This window comes from Heteronotia binoei, chromosome 12, assembly GCF_032191835.1.
Source record: "Heteronotia binoei isolate CCM8104 ecotype False Entrance Well chromosome 12, APGP_CSIRO_Hbin_v1, whole genome shotgun sequence".
Classification (NCBI taxonomy): domain Eukaryota; kingdom Metazoa; phylum Chordata; class Lepidosauria; order Squamata; family Gekkonidae; genus Heteronotia; species Heteronotia binoei.
Genome location: NC_083234.1, coordinates 27,791,457 through 27,809,549, shown reverse-complemented (window position 1 = coordinate 27,809,549; position 18,093 = coordinate 27,791,457). Strand labels below are relative to the sequence as shown.

Sequence of the window (18,093 nt, the reverse complement as noted above, 5' to 3'; positions counted from 1 at the left end):
GAACTAAGATCTTCTGGTAACTGCATGACACATCTGCTGTGAGAAGAAATCATTGGTGAGCTTGTAGAGTAGGGCCTTTCCTGTGGTGCCCCCTTTTGCTTTTGGAGTTCTGGAATGTTCACCCTTTTGCTTTTGGAGTTCTGGAATTTGATCAAGTCACCTTTGTTTGGGAGGACATGTGATGGTTTTATCTCTTAATATGTTTAATACATTCTGGAAGGTTTGTTGTTTTGTTTCTATGATTTTTATTGACTGATTTAAAAAAAACGTATTAGATGTTTTATGAATTGCTTTTATTATTATTTTTCACAGAATAACTAAAAATAAAACATCTTTTATACTTTTGCATTTCAAGCTGTGTTTTAAAAAATAAAGTTGGGATACAAAATTTTCAAAAAATGCATTATAATATAATTTTTTTGATTGTGTTGGCTCTTAGGAGATCTTTGTGTTTTCAGTTGTGATTTTTGGTCCATGTACATGATGAAAAGGACTGCAATAAACTAATCCTCCTTAGAACAAGAGATGGCCCTGGCTTATGGGGGGAAAGCAGTGGTCCTTCCACCAGGGAACTCAGGGCAAAATACATGGTATATATTCTTCTGTTATATCTTCACAACAATATTGTGAAGTAGCATTTTACTGAGAAACTGATCCAGAGTCTCCTAGAGAGCTTCATGTCTGAATACCATAATACCTTTAATCAAAATGACACTGAACAATTTCCTCTTTCCCACTGCAGAACACCCCAGCCCAGTTTCTCCAGTATCATTTCATTATCAGTGGAGTGTGGGGGATAGAGAATTCTTCTCCTGTAAATTTTGCCAAATCCAACCCATACTGTCTTCTGTCATTTTGGCTGTTCTTAATAAAAGGTGTTATGCAGTGTTTCATTTTGGATTTTGCTTTCAGTCGCCACAACCTCTCCATGCCTGAATCACTTAAGAACATTAAATGCTGAGAATGACTTGGTTTCACTTGGACCAAGTTCTATTTTAAAAGCCCAGTTTGTGTCACTGCATTGCCTGCTTTTACAAAGACAAGTACATTGTTTTATAGCTGTTGCCACTAAAATCCTGACCTGGAGCTGAGAGTTTCTCCAGCAGTGGACCTTGGTTGCCCTGTCTCTGCCACCCAAGTGGAAATGATTGCTCGTCTGTTTTAGAGAAGCAACAAGCCAGCCTTTTGCACTCAGCTGTGATTGTTCCTGTCATGCCAACCAGAGCAGAAAGGAGGAACAGCTTGCTCCTGTTGCTAAGTTCACTGGATTTTAGTGAGTGCACAGGAGGCAGGATGAGTAAGGTGTTAAGTGGCTTTTCAGGAGCAGAGCTACAGTTTAAGGATGATGTGGATTCCCTTCTGCAGTCTGCTCCTGAGGTCATATTTTAGCCTTTTAAAAAGCAAAAAAACCCTTTATTTTGTGGCTGTAAAGCCTGTATTAAGTAAAGAGTAAGGATATTTGAGCTGAAGCTCAAATACTTTGGCCACCAAATGAGAAGGGAGCACTCATGGGTGAAGATCCTGATGCTGGGAAACAGAGAAGGCAAAAGAAGAAGGGGACGGCAAAAGATGAGATGGCTGGGACAGCATTACTGATGTAACTAATACAAATTTGAGCAGATTTAGAAGGGTGGTGGAAGACAGGAGGGCCTGACATGACTTTGTCCATGAGGTCGCAAAGAGTCGGACTCGACTGTGCGACTGAACAACAACAAAGGATATTTGAGTATTGTAGCCTTCAATGGTTTGTGAAACTGATCATGAATAGCTTCAGAAAAGATGTGAAGGTCCTGGAAAAGTATTATTAATTTTTCCCCATTGAAAAACTGAATTTTGGGTTGTGGAAAAAATTGCTGTACACCATTTTACTAATTCCAGAAGTTCTGCTCACTGAAATGCTTTCTCAGAACCGTCTTGTTTAAATCTTCAGTCTATGCTATAAATCCCTCTATTCTATGGGCAGATAGCCTGTCCTTGAACATATGCTCCTAATTTTAAATAGGACTAATTCTGTTCATAATTAATAACATAGCATGAGTGTAATAATGCACTGCTGAAGCAGTTGGTAACTTTTGTAATTTAACTCATTATACAAATCTGCTTGTAGTACAAAGACTGTTTCTAAGACCTAAGAGCTTACGCCAAGAATTAACCTTTCTTGATCTTAAAGGTGCCACCGGACTCAAATTTGGTTCTGTTGCCTCAGACCAACATGGCTGCCCACCTGAATCTAAGACCTATTTAAATAAGCCGTGTTTTGTTTTCTAAAATGGTTTCTCTTTTTTCTTGCTTTTCAGATGTTAGGGACGAATGTAGGTAGTGTAGGGTGCAGTAGCTCACATCTCTCATGCTCTTCAGTAATGGATACTTCTTACATTCAAAATGTGCCAAATAATGACTCAAAGGCAAAGAGGAAAATCAAAAGTGCTGTCAAAAGAGGGGCTTCAGGGAAAAAAAGTTTCATCTGCTTTGTCACCAGTAATTTGGATTTCAACTTTTTTTTAAAAAAATTGTTGGTTCCTTTAAATGTCTTTTACATCTGCATTAAGTTTTAAAATAAACATGTTTATACATTCTTTTTTTAAAAAATGTCCTTCTGAAAAACTCTTCCACCAAGCAAATACCATCCTGTGCTTCTAAAAAGTACAGGACAATTAGCCTTTTCATAGTTACTCTTTTAGTGTCTTAGAAGTACAGAGAGAGCACAAGGCAGAAACCCTAAATTTCCTAACTGCTGCCCTGTCTGAATAAATATATATTCTTAAATCAGCCAGTTGGCATACTTGCTTGATTGGAAAACATGTATTAGAAACTTGGCTTAAATAGCTGATTTAAATCTAATCCATTCTGTCTGAAAATCTGCACAGCAGAGAACTCACAATGTGGATTTAGGGTCACTTAACATACAAAATATTAAAAGGTCAGCACAGAAAATGCAAGTGATTGGTGTTAAGGTAGATCAGCATCACCTACCCCAGCCATCCTTTCATAAAAACAAGTGAACAGAGAAACAAAACACCCTTAAAAACCACAGTAAGAGCTGCTCCGCAATTTGGGTGAGTTTGCATAATTTATTTCAGTTGTGTAAGTTAAGAGCCTTTGTAAATAATTTATTCAAGAATTGCCAGTTGAGAGTTTCTGGGTAACCAGAGTTAATGATCCTTCTCTTGACATTAAAGGAATAAAATAATATTTTGAGATGTTTAAATAATACCTTGCACCCTGTTAAAAGCCATTAGTGAAAAGTTTATAAAAAACGTTTTTGTATGTATTCAACAGCAAGTCTTGATTTATAAACCAGCAGCAGTGTAGAGTTCAGGGTCGAATGTAAATCAAGCTGCTACAGAATTGGCCCATTTAGCTTAGTATTGCCTGGCAGCAGCACTCCAGAGTTTTGGGCAGAGAAAGGCTTTTCCTAACCTATTAACTGAGACCCTTTATTTGGAGATGCCAGAATTTGAACCCAGGACCATCTCATGCACGGGAGGTGCTTGACTGGGCTCATTCCCTTAAAAACTTTTTTCAAATGATGCTGTCTGACATTTTGCAGCATGGTTCTCATGTCTAAAACATATAAAGGGACATGTTTTAAACTGATGAATATGAAATTTGATAGATCCTGAGGGAATCAAGATAAAGAAGATACCTATAATTTTAACTTTTGCCCACAAATTTAGGGTTATCATTTCCCCACCCTTCCAACAGTCAGATTTATATACTGAACAGGGAAATAATGTTTGATGTACCGTAACTCCTCCATGTATGGAAACCTGTATCTGTTTAATATCTTCTTGCAGGTAGCTATTATCATAATAATAAAGTGACAGCCCTAATATTGTGAGAACATTAAATCCCAAACAAAAACAAAAGCATTTGCCATTGTCTCAAAAAAAAAAAGTTGTGGTAACATTAAATGCTATGGATGTGGTAGCCAGTAAACAAGCAATATGGATCGTGCTTTCAGGTTGCTTCACCAGTCCATCGGGGCCAGTATGACTTAGCGGACACAGCAGTTTACCATTGCCAGGATTTAAGACTGGGGTGTTTGGCTGTCCTCTTCTCCATCGCAGCACGATTACTCTGTCCTGACTGCTTTGCTGACTGCTGCTCCTTCGAGTCAAGCAAGAGTCAAAGATGGCACACTGTTGCAGTTTTCTTTCCCTTCATGGGCGGGCTTCATGTCTAGGCACAAGGAAGAAAGTTTCAGACATTAAAACGATGCTGGGTCTTGCAGAGGGCCATTCTGTGGGTGCTTGGAATAGCACAGAAAATGGGGGGGGGGGTGTTTGCAGTGTAGGAAGGAATAAGCAGGAAAGCCCTCTGATCTAGCCTGTGACACAAAGACAGTGCTCTGAGATCAGCCACTGGTGCCCTGCTGGTGTGCCAGCTTCAACAGAAGAAAGAAGAGGAGGAGTTGGTTTTTATACCCCGCTTGTCTCTACTGTAAGGAGTCTCAAAGCAGCTTACAATCACCTTCCCTTCCTCTCCCCACAACAGGCACCCTGTGAGGCAGGTGGAGCTGAGAGAGCTCTGTAAGAACTGCGACTGACCCAATATCACTCAGCTGGCTTCGTGGGGAAGAGGAGTGGGGAATCAGACTCACTTCTCCAGATTAGAGTCTGCTGCTCTTATCCACTACACCACACTGGAAGGTGGGCAAGTCTCCAGGACCATGTGACTCTCACCCTGTAGAATTCCCTGCTGCAGGAGACTTGTCATACCTTCTGACTTCTAGCTTTCCAAATAGAGAGAAGCTGTGGCTCGGTGAGGGACTGTGGCTCAGTGGAAGAGCCTCTGCTTCATACGCAAAAGGTCACAGGTTCAATCCCTGGCATTTTGAATTGAAAAAACGAGGCAGAAGGTGCTGTAAAAGACCTCCACCTGAGAACCTGGAGGGTTGCTGTCAGTCTGAGTAGACAGTCCAGACCCCAATGGACCGATGGTCTGATTTGCTACAAGGCAGCTTCCTGTGTGTTTAACTGTTCTGATCTGGAGGGCTTTCTGTCATTTGTTTTCTTATATTTTTTTTAAACTGGACTGCTGGCCTTTCTGGCACTGAGTTGCTGCCTTTATTGTTTTCCAGCCGATAGCGTTTAAAATTATTTCTACTCTACTTTTAAGACTTCTTAAGGATGGAATTTTGGTTTTTGCTGCTTTTAGTCATTTTAATGGCATAAACAGCTTTCAATAGCAAAGCAGGCAGCTAGCAATACCCTCAAAATGCCTCTTTGCACTGCGCATGCAGCTATGAATGGGGGTCTCACCACAGGTGATAATTTCATTGCTGCTTTGCAAAGGACAATCTCCTTACAGAAGATGTCTGTTCAGCTGGCATTCGCTGTGCTGGTGGCAGCATCTCAGCAAATAAATATTTTGAGGCTTGAGCTTTCAGCTCTGTGTTGTCAGACGCGTACAGTTCACAGTGACATTTCTCCCCCACTAAAAGCTACTTGCAGGAGAGAAATTATTCTGTGCTCCATTGATGGCTCCCAAATGAGCTCTGGGCCATGGGCAGCCTTCACAAAAGTAAAACCTTCTTTGCACCAGCCAGAGCGGGAGGGGGCTGAATGGCCCTTGTACGACAACCCTCTCCTGATCCACATTGGATTTCTGACATTAGTGCTTCTCCTTTGGCCTAGCAAAGGAATCTAAGAGCCCAAGGGGTCAAACCAATGATGCAGCATCCTGTTTCCCACAATGGTCAACTAGATGGCCCAGAAGACCCTGGACACAAGGACACTGATCCCCCTGTTACGCACCCACATTACTTATTCAGTAGCACCTTTGAACGTCAAGGTTGCATTTAGCCATCATGGCTAGTAGCCACTGATGGAGCTGATTGTGTGTCGTGCCATGAAGTCACTTCTGACTCATAATAATCCTATGAATTAATGATGGACCTAGCCTCCATACATTTCTCTGTTCTTCCATTTTAGAAGAACACCAACTTCTCAACCTGGCATTAGGAAGTAGAGCTGCTGCCTTCATCCACTGATACTTCCTTTTGCATAAGTTTATTAGGGGGTTCCACGTACTCTGTTGCCCTCTACAACCACTGCAGGATTAGTGCCACATCTCTGGACCTTTCTGTGTGGCTTAATGCACACAAAGCAGGCAGGGGTCTTTGTATGATCTGTGAAACAGAAGCTTGGCGCCAAAGTGGAAGGCAAATAATTCAAAAAGTTTAAGCAAGAGTCTTAAAGCATTCTGACAAACAGTGCTTTACACAAGCTTTATTCAGTGTAAGAACAATTGGGTTTTTCCGTGGGTAGCTGCATGAATCCCTGTCCGTTTTGTGTATCTCTTTGCAGGTGATGGAGCTGAGATTTGCTGGTGTTTGTTGTTGTTTCCAGGGATTGTGCTGCTGTTCTGTGCTTTGCTGCACAAAGCCCTGGGGCTGAGCTCTGAATGGAAATATCTTTTCCCCTGGGGATACAGAGACAACTCTCACCATATGGCCATGGCTTTTGCCTTGCCAACTAAGTTTCCATCATTTTTCGTAAAGGTAGAAGGACCTCATTTACCCAGGGGCCTCTTGTATATGCATCACATCAGTGAGTGGGTGGGTGATCTATTATAATATTGTTTGTACACGTGTTACTAGACACTCAAACATGATGGTATGCGACTTGCGTGTCAGAACGAGACCAAAAAGCAGAGCTTCATGTGAGGGTATGCATTTTGGACTAAGAAACTGAATTTGTCTCCTGTGTTGAGTGTGTATTAGCATAAATTATTCAATTCCTAATCATCATGAGGAAGAGTCAGGGCAGTAGCCTAGAACTGTTCATGGCACTCTGTCACTTCACCTTGGGCTTTACCATGCGGTGTCTGCATGCCTTGCAAACTGTCACAGCAATGAGGACTAGAAAGCTGCTGCTTCTTAGAAAGCTCTCTGGCTGCTGGAGTTTATGCCAAGTTCTATTTTTGCCTGAAATACATCCCTAACATAAGGGGAAAGGGTTACATTTCCTCCATTGTTTTCTTCAACTTCCTGTGACTTCTCATGAATGGACAAATGCCGTTCACACCCCAAACACTGAAAAGTCACGGAACCCACAGCTCAGTTTTCTCCATACAGTATGATCCTAAGCATCTTTGCTCAGAAGCAAGTCAAGTAAGTTAAATGGGATCACTCTCAAAGTATGCCTAGGAATGCAGTTATCAATGCCATCTCAGACTGAACGCTGATACTCTCTGTACATTCTAAGCTTCGGTCTTCGGATTGACGTGGGCACCAGAGTGCAAAGATGTTTCAGCTTTTAACTGGGACAATAATGGACAAATCAAGGGTGGGACATATAGATGTTACTGGATGGTAGAGTTACAAAATGTGCAGCCCCAAAATGGAACAGTGCATGTGTGCATATTTCCCTATTAGTTTAAAAATCAGGGACTACATTTTGGCCCAGCATTAATGCAGAGATCCTGTCAGCAACAAAGCGGAGGGAAAATCCAAGTTTTAACAAGAGAAGAGAAAATATTGGTGGGAGAAATTGTGGGCTGGAGTAGTGTAATGGTTAGAGTGTCACTCTAGGATTGGCAGGGGGAGACAATTCAAATCCTTGCTCAGTCATGAACCTTGCCAGATGACCTTGGGCCAGTCACTGTCCCTCGGCCAAATCTACCTCACAGGACTGTTGAGACGATCAAGAGGAGAGCCAGGTATGATGATCCTCGGAGGAAGGACGCGATTAAAAATGTAATAGAAGGGTTTGGATTTTTGGCCATCATCCTCAAAAGTGAGGAACACTGGACTCTGCCCTAATGTCACTTACCCACAACCTCACTGTTGGAATGAGGCTGGTTTCCATCTGTGCCTGATGAGCAAAAGTTGTGTTTAGGTTTGGACATCTCCAGACCAGCAAGGAGGGTCATGAAATCTACAACAGTGTCAATGTTCTCCTTGTCTGCCGTGACATCCCTCAAGGTGCACAGAACACTCAGCCTGCTGAAGGACTTGACCTCGGAGATATTGGCTCGCAGAAACAGCAAGATGATGTTGAGGTCATTCAGAGGGCAGGTCAGCATCTTCCTGCTGAGCAGGTCGAAAGCCGGGAGCATCTCGTAAATGGCCAAGAGCCGCTTGTCCCACTGACACAGCTGGAGCAAGTGGTAGATTATGACTGGCCCCAGGAGGGCATACACCACTCCAATGCAGATGCTGGTCAGCTGGAAGACGGAGAAGAAAACCAGTTTGCAAGGAACAAAGTCTGGGATGTGAGGCTCGTCTTTTAGGAGCCCCTCCTTTATTGAACAGCTGAACTCATCTTTGAAAAACACAACCACATGGCAGTATCCCAAGTAGAGACAGGTAGCAGCCAGGAGAAACAGGAGGAGTAGGTTCCTCAACACGTAGATGCCAACAAGGTAGTAAGAGCGCTGCTTGCAAGTGAGGTATCTCTCCAAAAGAGGGAACTCGAAATAACGTTCACTACGAGCCCTTAGAAGGAAAGGAACAGGACTGATCAGTGGTAGAAAAAGTAGTAGAGCTTTTTTGCGTGGGAACTTCTTGGCATATTAGGCCACACACCCCTGATGTAGCCAATCCTCCAAGAGCTTACAGGGCTCTTATTACAGGGCCTACTGTAAGCTCTTGGAGGATTGGCTAGGCTACATCAGGGGCATGTGGCTTAATATCCAAAGGAGTTCTTGCTACAGAAAAAGCTCTCATAGTAGTATTACTAACAGTAAAACACCAACTTTCAATAGATAATGACAGTCAGTGTGAGGTATTGGTGAGGTACGAGGTAGGAGCACTGCTTGCAAGTGAGGCATCTCTTCAACAGAGGGAACTTGAAATAACATTCACTGTGAGCCCTTAGAAGGAAAGGAACAGGACTGATGATCAGTGGTAGAAATAGTGCTGCAGCTTTTAATGGATAATGAGAATCAGTGTGTGTGAGGTATGGGTTAGACTAGGACCTGAAAGATGTGGATTGCGTCATTATGAAGCTGGCTGGTTGACCTTAAGCTAGTTTCTCTCTCTCTCTCTCTAAACCACATTAACTGAATTCCTGGGAAAATAAAACACGGGAGGGGAGAACCGTGCATGCATAGTGGCATACCATCTGCTGATTGTGTCTGTATGACACCCTCATGTAGCCAACCTACAAGCTGCTTATACAGTCAACATTAGACTATCGGCATGCCTACTTCATTTCCCCTGGGAATAGAATCATATTGACAACCAGTGTGGTGCGATGGTTAAAGGGCAGTACTAGACCTGAGGAGACCAAGTTCAAATTCTGGCTTGCCCTGAAAATCTTAGATTGATCTTATACTAGTCTTTCTTTTCTAAAGTTAATTCACAGGACAACATTGAAGGGGAAGCCATGACTGCTGCCCTGAGCTCCTTAAAAAAAGAATGATATACAAATGTGCTAAATAACTGCTACTTCTTCCCACTGTGTGTAAGCCACGCAGCTATTGAGCTGTATGGGTGTGGTGATTATTACACGTCCCAAATGCCAAGAAAAAATGCTATACTGCTATTCTGCTAAGCCTCTTTTTACAACACCTAGCACCTGTTTGTACATGCTACTGTGGAGAACAAGGCCTAGTTCCTAAACTTACATCTGAGTTGTATCATTGCAGACTGGACATGGGATTTCATGTGACTGGATTCTCTTCTGACAAAGATGTCCAGGCCTACAGATAGCTAAATGCAAGGGAGCCATGTTCTAATCTCAGAGTTGCCAGCTCTGGGTTGGGAAATACTTGGAGATTTTGGGGGGCACAGCCTAAGGAGGGGAGGGACCTCAGCAGGGTATAATGCCATAGAAGCCATCCTCCAGGGGAGCTAATCTTTGTTGTCTTGAGATCAATTGTAATAGTGGGAGATCTTCAGGTGCCACCAGAAGACTGGCAACCAGTTGGGGGCAGGGGATCTCCACGTTTGGAGGCCCTCCCCCCACTATCAGAAAGTGGGAAATATCTGCTGGGTGCTCCATTATACCCTAAGGAGACCGATTCCCATAGGGTATAATGGAAATTGATCCATGGGTATCTGGGGCTGGGGGGCCCCTGTTTTTTGAGGTAGAGGCACCAAATTTTCAGCATAGCATCTGGTGCCTCTCCTTAGAACACACCCCAGGTTTCAAAAAGATTGGACCAGGGGGGTCCAATTCTATGAGGCCCAAAAGAAAGGTGCCCCTATCCTTCATTATTTCCAAATAGAGGGAAGGCATTTAAAAGGCATGAAGTCCCTTTAAATGTGATTGCCAGAACTCCCTTCAGAGTTCAGTCGTGTTTGTCACATCCTTCCTCCTGGCTCCGCCCCCAAAGTCCCCAGATATTTCTTTAGCCGGACTTGGCAACCATAACCTTGCCTTGCCCTGACATGTTATAGATTTCTGGGTAGAGGGAACTGCTTTATATGGATGAGCATTTATTCATCTGAGCCACTTCTTACAGTCTGAAGTGACACTACCAGGATAGGATACAAGTTTACCAAAGAGAACTAGGTCTCCACTGCTGACAAAATGAGGGCAGAGTAGGATGCTGATTACAAAATGAGATAGCTGGATTTGTAGAGGGTTAGGTAATAATGCCACCAGTTTAAGTTACATATGAGCTAAGGGAAAAGTTTACAGGACATCCAAGGAAACTGCATGACCTGAGGAGGCAAATACTTCCGATGGTTTGAAACAAAACAGGAATTGGTTTGCAAGCATAGAACAAAATTTAATCAAATGAGCAACTGGGAAGCACTTGAAATCCAGGTCAAGCTTACTTGTCATATTCTTCCCATAATTCCTCGGGATCCGTGCCAGTCTGCTGCAGTTTCACCATGTGCTGAACCAAGCGGATGGAGCGGTTGTAGGATTTATCCAATTCATCAATGATGAAGAACAGGTCACAGTTAAGAGACGGGGCAGCTGCGTATCTCCAGAGCAGGTAAGGTAGATACATGGCAACTGCGATAACCAGCAAGGAATATGGAAAGACCTGAGGAGGAAGGGAAAGGAAGGGACTGTTAGAGCAACTGTTGGGACAAATTAGCCCAAGTAAGAGCTGTAAAAGATAAATCATACAGAATGAGAATCCGTCCCTTCGCTGCATATAGAGTTACTTACAGGGCTTTTTCTTTTAGTAGGCAGTCCCAGCAGGCTTGGCGTCAGGGGGTGTGACCTAATATACAAATGTGTCCCTGCTGGGCTTTTTCTACAAAAGGAAAGGAAAGGTCCCCTGTGCAAGCACCAGTCGTTTCCAACTCTGGGGTGACGTTGCTTCACAACGTTTTCATGGCGACTTTTTATGGGGTGGTTTGCCATTGCCTTCCCCAGTCATCTACACTTTCCCCCAAGCAAGCTGGGTACTCATTTTACTGACCTCGGAAGGATGGAAGGCTGAGTCAACCTGAGCCAGCTACCTGAAACCAGCTTCCGCTGGGATCGAACTCAGATCATGAGCAGAGCTTTGGACTGCAGTACTGCAGCTTTAACACTCTGTGCCACGGGGCTCTTTTTCTACAAAAAGCCCTATGCAAAACAACGGTGATGTCAGGGTGTGTGGCCTAATATGCAAATTAGTCCCTGCTAGGTTTGTTCCACACAAAAAAACCTTGCTTACTTAAATGAAAGTACTAATAAAGTTAAAAACAATCCTCATAACCCAACCCCAGACTTGGACTCATTTATTTATTCATATTATTATTTCTAGTTCTAGCTGGGGGAGGGGGGGTTGCCTTTGCAACAGCCCAAGCAACCTTGTGTCCAATACCTGCTAGGAGCGCTCTCCGTTTCTCTCCAATAGGTATACTTATCTTCCCTTGAAGAACTGGCAAAATCTACCATTCTCTTATATCTGAGTAAAGTACGCATTCCAAAAGGCAATGTGTGTCCCAGTGTATCAATTTGCCGTGATTGACACAAACAATCTGTCTGAGTTAAGGAAGGACTGAGCATACAAATGATGGAGCCTGAGACAACTTGCTGAAAATGTGCTAGTAAAGGTATACAGGATGGCAGGACCATGTAGTGGGTGAGTGGGTGGGAGATGGAATACACTTTACAAGGAACTCGAGGTCCTGAGGGGCCCAGTTTGGAATGCAAGTTTCTTATCATGATAGGGCCTTCCAATATTTTCCTATCAGTCTTTCAGAAATGAAGCGGAACTCTTCTTTCTTTCATGACTCATGATACTGCCTCTTCCTATGCAGGAAATATGCATATCCTAGCAGCTTGTGGAGTTCAGATATGATGGTGCAAGAAAGAGAGGGGTGCACAAGTGAATTGTCACCTGGATATTGACCTACATCAAAGTTTCGAGGTCTCCTAAATGTAAGGCCCTTGAGCCCGCATTACACAATGATGCTTAGTCTATCAGACAGTCTTCTTCAAAACCTTTTCCTCTGAAGCACAGAACTACCTTGAGGACCCAGAGGAAATTGGATCTTGAGTCTCCTGGAGCATCCGGTACATAATGAAGCAAAGAATCCCAGCACACAGCGTCGACGTAGGCAGACTGCTTCCCTGTGAAGTTGCCAGGAGAAAAGCAGCTGATCTGGGAGCCTAAAATGGAAGGCAAGATGGACATGCAGCTGTTAACCTTAAGCATGCCCCCCATTATTCCCCATCTGTTCTGTCCACTGGAACCTTGCAGAAAAATGCCCCGAGGCAGTGCAAGGGTAAGTGTGCTGGAAGTCAGCTTTAGATGTTTCTAATGGTGGCAGAGCAAACAATTATTTTTCTCTTCCTGCTGCAGACCCTGTTATTTTACCATTTATCATTTTGGTACCATTTGATTTGCACTGATTCAAGGTTGGAGGAGGGGTAGTGGTAGATGCCCTTCAGTAGTTCCCAGCCCCCAATAAGAGTGGTGAATACACACCTTTCTAGAGGGCACTATTAGAGAGATGAGACAGTGCCCTACTCAGGCTGCCCTTAGGCTCCAAGTGCCAAGTTAATGTCCCTCTGTAATCGTGTAGTTGGTATTGTACAATGTGCTAACTAACATTTTAGGATCTTATAATTCTGCTTGTGTAAGTTTGTCAGTGTGGTTTCCCACCAGTGATTTTATTGTTAGCTACCACAAAAGCCACTGTGGCTGAAAGTGCAGGATAGTGCAGTGGTAGCAAAGGAGGGCCCTCTCCTGAGGCCAGGCTGCAAGACCCCAGTTAGCAGGATGTGTCCCACTCCCATCCCCAGAATCTTTAGGCAAACAGTCAGAAGGAGGCCATTCCCATGGTCTTGCCTGCAATTAAGATACTGAATCTCTCTCGGGTCTGCCTTAATCCCTTGGCAGTTGTTCTTACAGACGGGGCTGGCCCTAGACTGGCACCCTAGGTAAGGCTAACTTCTGGTGCCCACCCCCCCCCTGCACTGATAACATCACCAAATCACATGGGGGCACCCAATGTGGCACACCAGAAGGCCGGCGCCCTAGACAGTTGCCTGGTTTGCGTAGTGGCAGGGCCAGCCCTGCTTACAGAGCATTATTTGTGAGTGGTTCCCTTGTCACGAGCCTTGTGGTCAGCTGCTACATCAGAACTGCTCACTGCCTGGTTGCAACAGCCATGCGGAGTGATTGAAAGCAGCCTCTGCTCAGGTCCAAGATGCACTCATTGGCAGAGATGAACCACGCAGTACAAATGAAGCAATTGTCAAGGTTTTCTAATGGGCTTCTCTTTAAAAAGTGTATGAGTGCAGAGCCATTCTATCAGCTGTTTTGAAAAACATACACTTTTTCAGATGGTACAACAGCTCATGCAGTGTGACAGCAAGAGTTTTATGTGGATGCAAGAATTACTCCTGCACACGCACTTTTCAGCTTTAATATGATTGTGTGTATCTGTGCCAAGTGCCATCGAGTCACAACTGCCTTATGGTGACACCTCATGGGGTCTTCTAGCCAACAGGTGTACAGGGGTGATTTGACATTGCCTGCCTCTGCATAGTAACACTGGACTTCCTTGGTGGTCTCCCATCGTAAGAACTAACCAGGGCTGACCCTGCTTAGCTTCTGAGATCTGATGAGTTTGTGCTAGCTTGTTTAGGCCTGGTTTAAACTGTTTTAAAAACATATTCCTTTACATTTTCATTACTTTTTCCTCCTCCCACTCCATCATAGTTGACAAAGTGCCATCTCTCTACTCTAACAGTGCTACAGAAATACCAGTCACTAAACCTCAAAGGTACCTTCCAAATCAGGACAAGCCATAGCAAATGTTTTTGTTTATTCCCTCTGGATCCACCCCAAAAATCATGCAGGCGTTCTCTCTCCTAACAAAAAATTCCTGAGGCAGGCCAGTAATTGCATCCACTCAGCCTCAGCTCAATTCAGACAGAAACACGCAAAGCCACATAGGCATCGGCCCACACTGACACAAATTTAAGTGTGGTCGTTGCAGATATGAACAGGCATGGTTGCTGCTTCTCCATCTTGGTGTTCTCTCATCTTGACCTTTCATGGGTTCTGCTGCCTGGGCAGCATCAAAGGGAGTAAGAGAAACATCACACCCCATTGCGCAGGCTATGTGAAATGCTAGTATAAGTGTTGATGTAGCAAATATTTCCAGCTATATAGACATGCCTGCCCCTGACCCAGATGGCCCTTGCCAGCTTGATCTCATCAGATCTCAGCAGAGTCAGCCCTGGTTAGTACTTGGATGGGAGACCACCAAGGAAGTCCTGGATTGCTACATAGAGGCAGGCAATGGCAACCCACCGCTGTGTGTTTCTTGCCTTGAAAATTCTATGGGGTTACCATAAATTGGTTGTGACTTGATGGCACTTTCCACCTTATACATACCTACAGATTTTCTGTGAACATCACAAGCTTACTAAAATGCCACACTTAAAAATCCATTGATTTCAGTGGCAGAATCAAGCATGTGATTCAGGTTGTAACCCTATGCACACTTGCTGGACAGTAAACCCCACTGAACACAGTGACACTTATTTCCAAGTATGCATTCACAGGATTGGGCTATAACTGTCCCCACAGTGAAATCCATGGGACCTAAGAGTGCTTAACATCAGTAAGACTGGACTGCTGAACTTTGTATGGATCCCAAGATTAACACGATGGAGAAGTGTTTAGCTTGGATTGTATTGGGGTCCTACTTTCAAACTATATCTTGAATACTAGAAATTAGGTAGGCTGAACATTAACATAACATACATTCTTATTTATCAGAGCAGAAACAAATATTCACACATTTTGCTAAGAAGTTTGCCATTTCATCTCAAATATGGAGTGCGAAAATTTTACTTTTGAATGAAATTCCAATTTTTGAATATTTTAAGAGTTAGAAATTTTAATGCTTGGGGCTTGCTGGCATCTCTTGATGTTTTTTTGGCAGGCATCAGATATGAAATCGCACAAGCTGCCAATAATCAAATACTTTTGCATGACATCCATCAAATGCCATCACTTAACAAACATTGAGATCAATCATCACAGGATGTTACATATACATATGGGTATCAAATATTTGATAGATATCCAACAAGTACTTGAGTGCGCAAAGAACACCGGGGAAGTTGACAGCAAAACACGCCAAGAATTATTCTCAGTTTAGACATGGCATTAGAGCACGATGGATCAGACGTTCTCAATTTTTTTTGTAAAATGTTGGGGAAGGCAAGTTAAAAACTGGGCAGTTTGTCTAGCAACTCACTACAAATGGAGGGATAAAGAAAATAAGAACAATTTGACATACCAGTGGAAAATTCCCGTGCAAATGCCAGGGACACCAGGAAAAGCGGTAAGCCCACTGTGACAAACTTCACAATACGGTCACACGACAACTCCAAGCGAAGTCCTTTTGCCCTGGAACCTTTGGGGTCTGGAAGCAGAGCATCTGAGAGCATGTACTCGCCAGCGGTGTGGGCGATCGACATGATTGCTTGGGATGGTTTGAGCTCAGAAAAGTGAAGAGGGAAGTGCTACTGCAGTTTGCTCTCAAACGGCACCTAAGCAACAGCCAGTTTGTCGAACTGAGAGCTTCATTTGTAGGGCCTTCAGTACTGGGCAGTTGTAAAATAACAGCTTTGGCTGTTTGCTAAACCAAATTATAATTACAAGGCAGCCTTTCACCAGCAAGGCAATCACTGCGATCGGTCCCAGAAATAGAGCAGCACGCAGAGCGGCATTGTGATTGCTGGGCACACCATGTTCCTCAGCCTGCCACAGGCATAGTGAGAGGCGAGGCTGGGCCTTTGTGGTTTTACATCCCTCTTTCATAAGCAGATGTATTTCAAGCAGCTTGCTGTATGGGATGCGGTTTTGTTTGTACCTCCAGGAGTACAGGAGAGTGGGCTTGGGGAAGGGCCAGTAAGTGGGGAACTGTCGGCCTAGCTCTCATATGCAGAGAGTAGGGCACACTCAGAACCTGACACATGGATGGAGAGAATATTTTTAGCTGGATGGTTTTCCTGATGCTTGTGGTGGGATTAGCAAAGTTTTTTCCAGACTTGCTTGTCAAGATGTCTCAGTTTCAGGAGGGTGGCTAAGTTAGGCTAGGCTGTAGTAGAAGAGCCATATTTGCATCCAGTAGCATCTTAAGAACCCAACAATATTTGGGGGGTTTAAGTTTTTGAGAGTCAAAGTTTCTTTTCTCAGGGAGCTTTGAGTCTCAAAGGCTTACATCCTCAAATTTTTTTTTGGTCTCTAGGATGCTACTGGGCTAATCAAGCCAGGTTTCATTTGCTTTAGTTCATCACTAGAAAATCTAATGGAGGTTAGCAGGAAACTATTCAGGGCTGGCCCAACCATATAGTTGAACCAGGTGGCTGTCTAGGCATCAAACTAACATCCTAGAATATAATGCTGTGCCAGCTCCCAAATGCTCCAAGACTACTCAGGGTGTCAAACATGTGGCCCAGGGGCCAAATCAGACCCCTGGAGGGCTCCTATGAGGCCCCCAAGCAGCTGGCTGTCATCTGCTTCCTTCTCCCTCTCCCTTGCTTTCTTTTGCAGAACAGCTTGCTTTGCAAGGCTTGCTCAATAGCACAGGAGCTATAGAGCAAAACCTGTTTTCTCCATTGGCTGAGGCTCCTCCCTTGGGGAGGAAGGAGAGCTTGCTTTGCCACGTTCTCTCAATCCCACAGCAGAACTACTGAGCCAAACCTCTCTTCCACCTATTGGCTGAGGCTCCTCCCCGTCCTGGTCCCCTGGGGAAGGAAGGAAAGACCCAGAGTTTCTTTTGGCCAGTCCCTGAATCCCATGGGAGAAATACAAAGAAAGCACCTTTAAGACCGACAAGTGCTAATGTTTTAAGCATGTTTTAAGTTTTTTTTAAAAAAAATATTTGTGTTTGTGTCCTTTATAAAGTTTCTCTCTCTGCTACCTACTCTTAAACAGGGACACATTCAGCCTAGTCCAACACGGCCCAGCCCAACAAGGTCTCGTTTATGTTAGATCCTTCCTTCATAACAAATGAGTTCGACACCCCTGCTCTTATATTAGGCAATATTCACCACAAGAAAATGTGCCAATTTTTTTTTTTTTGGGGGGGGGATATGCAAACAATGTAATAAGGTTTGCACCCCCCTTACTTCTTAGAGTTCCAAAAGACTGAGTTAGAAAGCACAAATATCAGTCCATTGTGGGGGGGGGGGAGTATCTAATAGGTTCCCAACATAAAATCCACTGGGTCCCCAAAGCCAAGTCCAAACGAGGTTCTGTGGTGAAGCTTCTCGTTTTGTTATATATTTTGTCAACGGACAGTATCATCATACGCTGTTTATCAGACCTTCAAGCCATGTCTGGAACAAAAGACTGAATTGTCAAACTCCAAATAAGAAAATAATTTAACCTGGAACACAAAGATGGTTGATATTCTCATTCACTGGCTGAATCACCTTCTGGTATAGGGCAAACGTCTGGCTTGAAGGTCTGATAAACAGTGTTACCTAAGACATTACCTAATATAATAGTGTTTCAATATATTCAGAGTCTTGGGAGTATCTGGGAGCTGGCACAGCATTGAATTTTGGATGTCACTCTAGGTGCTGTATGTCTTTTGTAGTTGTTGTTCCAGGTGCCAGACTAGACAGAAGTATATTTCTTTATTAAAGGTATCTTATTAATGTTATTTTATTGTTACCTTTCATAAATCCTCTTATAAATGAATGTATCAAACAT

General features: G+C 43.6%; 1 protein-coding gene across 2 annotated transcripts; it reads right to left on the bottom strand.

Moving 5' to 3' along the window:
• Positions 1 to 3,902: 3,902 nt before the first annotated feature.
• Positions 3,903 to 16,267, bottom strand: PANX3 (pannexin 3). 2 transcript variants are annotated; one of them, XM_060250693.1, is made up of 5 exons: positions 15,668 to 16,267; positions 12,373 to 12,476; positions 10,736 to 10,950; positions 7,779 to 8,443; positions 3,903 to 4,182 (listed from the first exon to the last, which is right to left on the bottom strand). In XM_060250693.1, exons 1-5 carry the CDS (start codon positions 15,846 to 15,848, stop codon positions 4,118 to 4,120), a joined length of 1,230 nt encoding a protein of 409 aa, XP_060106676.1. In that variant the 5' UTR covers positions 15,849 to 16,267; the 3' UTR covers positions 3,903 to 4,117. The 2 variants fall into 2 exon arrangements, with proteins under 2 accessions (XP_060106676.1, XP_060106675.1); XM_060250692.1 differs by having other exon boundaries at positions 3,904 to 4,182; positions 12,373 to 12,515.
• Between the last annotated feature and the right edge of the window lie 1,826 nt (positions 16,268 to 18,093).

What these genes read in the sequence shown, in the direction of transcription:
- PANX3 (XM_060250692.1), bottom strand. Translation starts at nt 15,848, where the DNA reads ATGTCGATCGCCCACACCGCTGGCGAGTACATGCTCTCAGATGCTCTG. An exon ending in ATTTCCTCTGGGTCCTCAAG is followed by an intron (nt 10,951 to 12,372) that starts GTAGTTCTGTGC and finishes CTTCCTCCTCAG; the next exon opens with GTCTTTCCATATTCCTTGCT. An exon ending in TTATGGGAAGAATATGACAA is followed by an intron (nt 8,444 to 10,735) that starts GTAAGCTTGACC and finishes TTTCCTTCTAAG; the next exon opens with GGCTCGTAGTGAACGTTATT.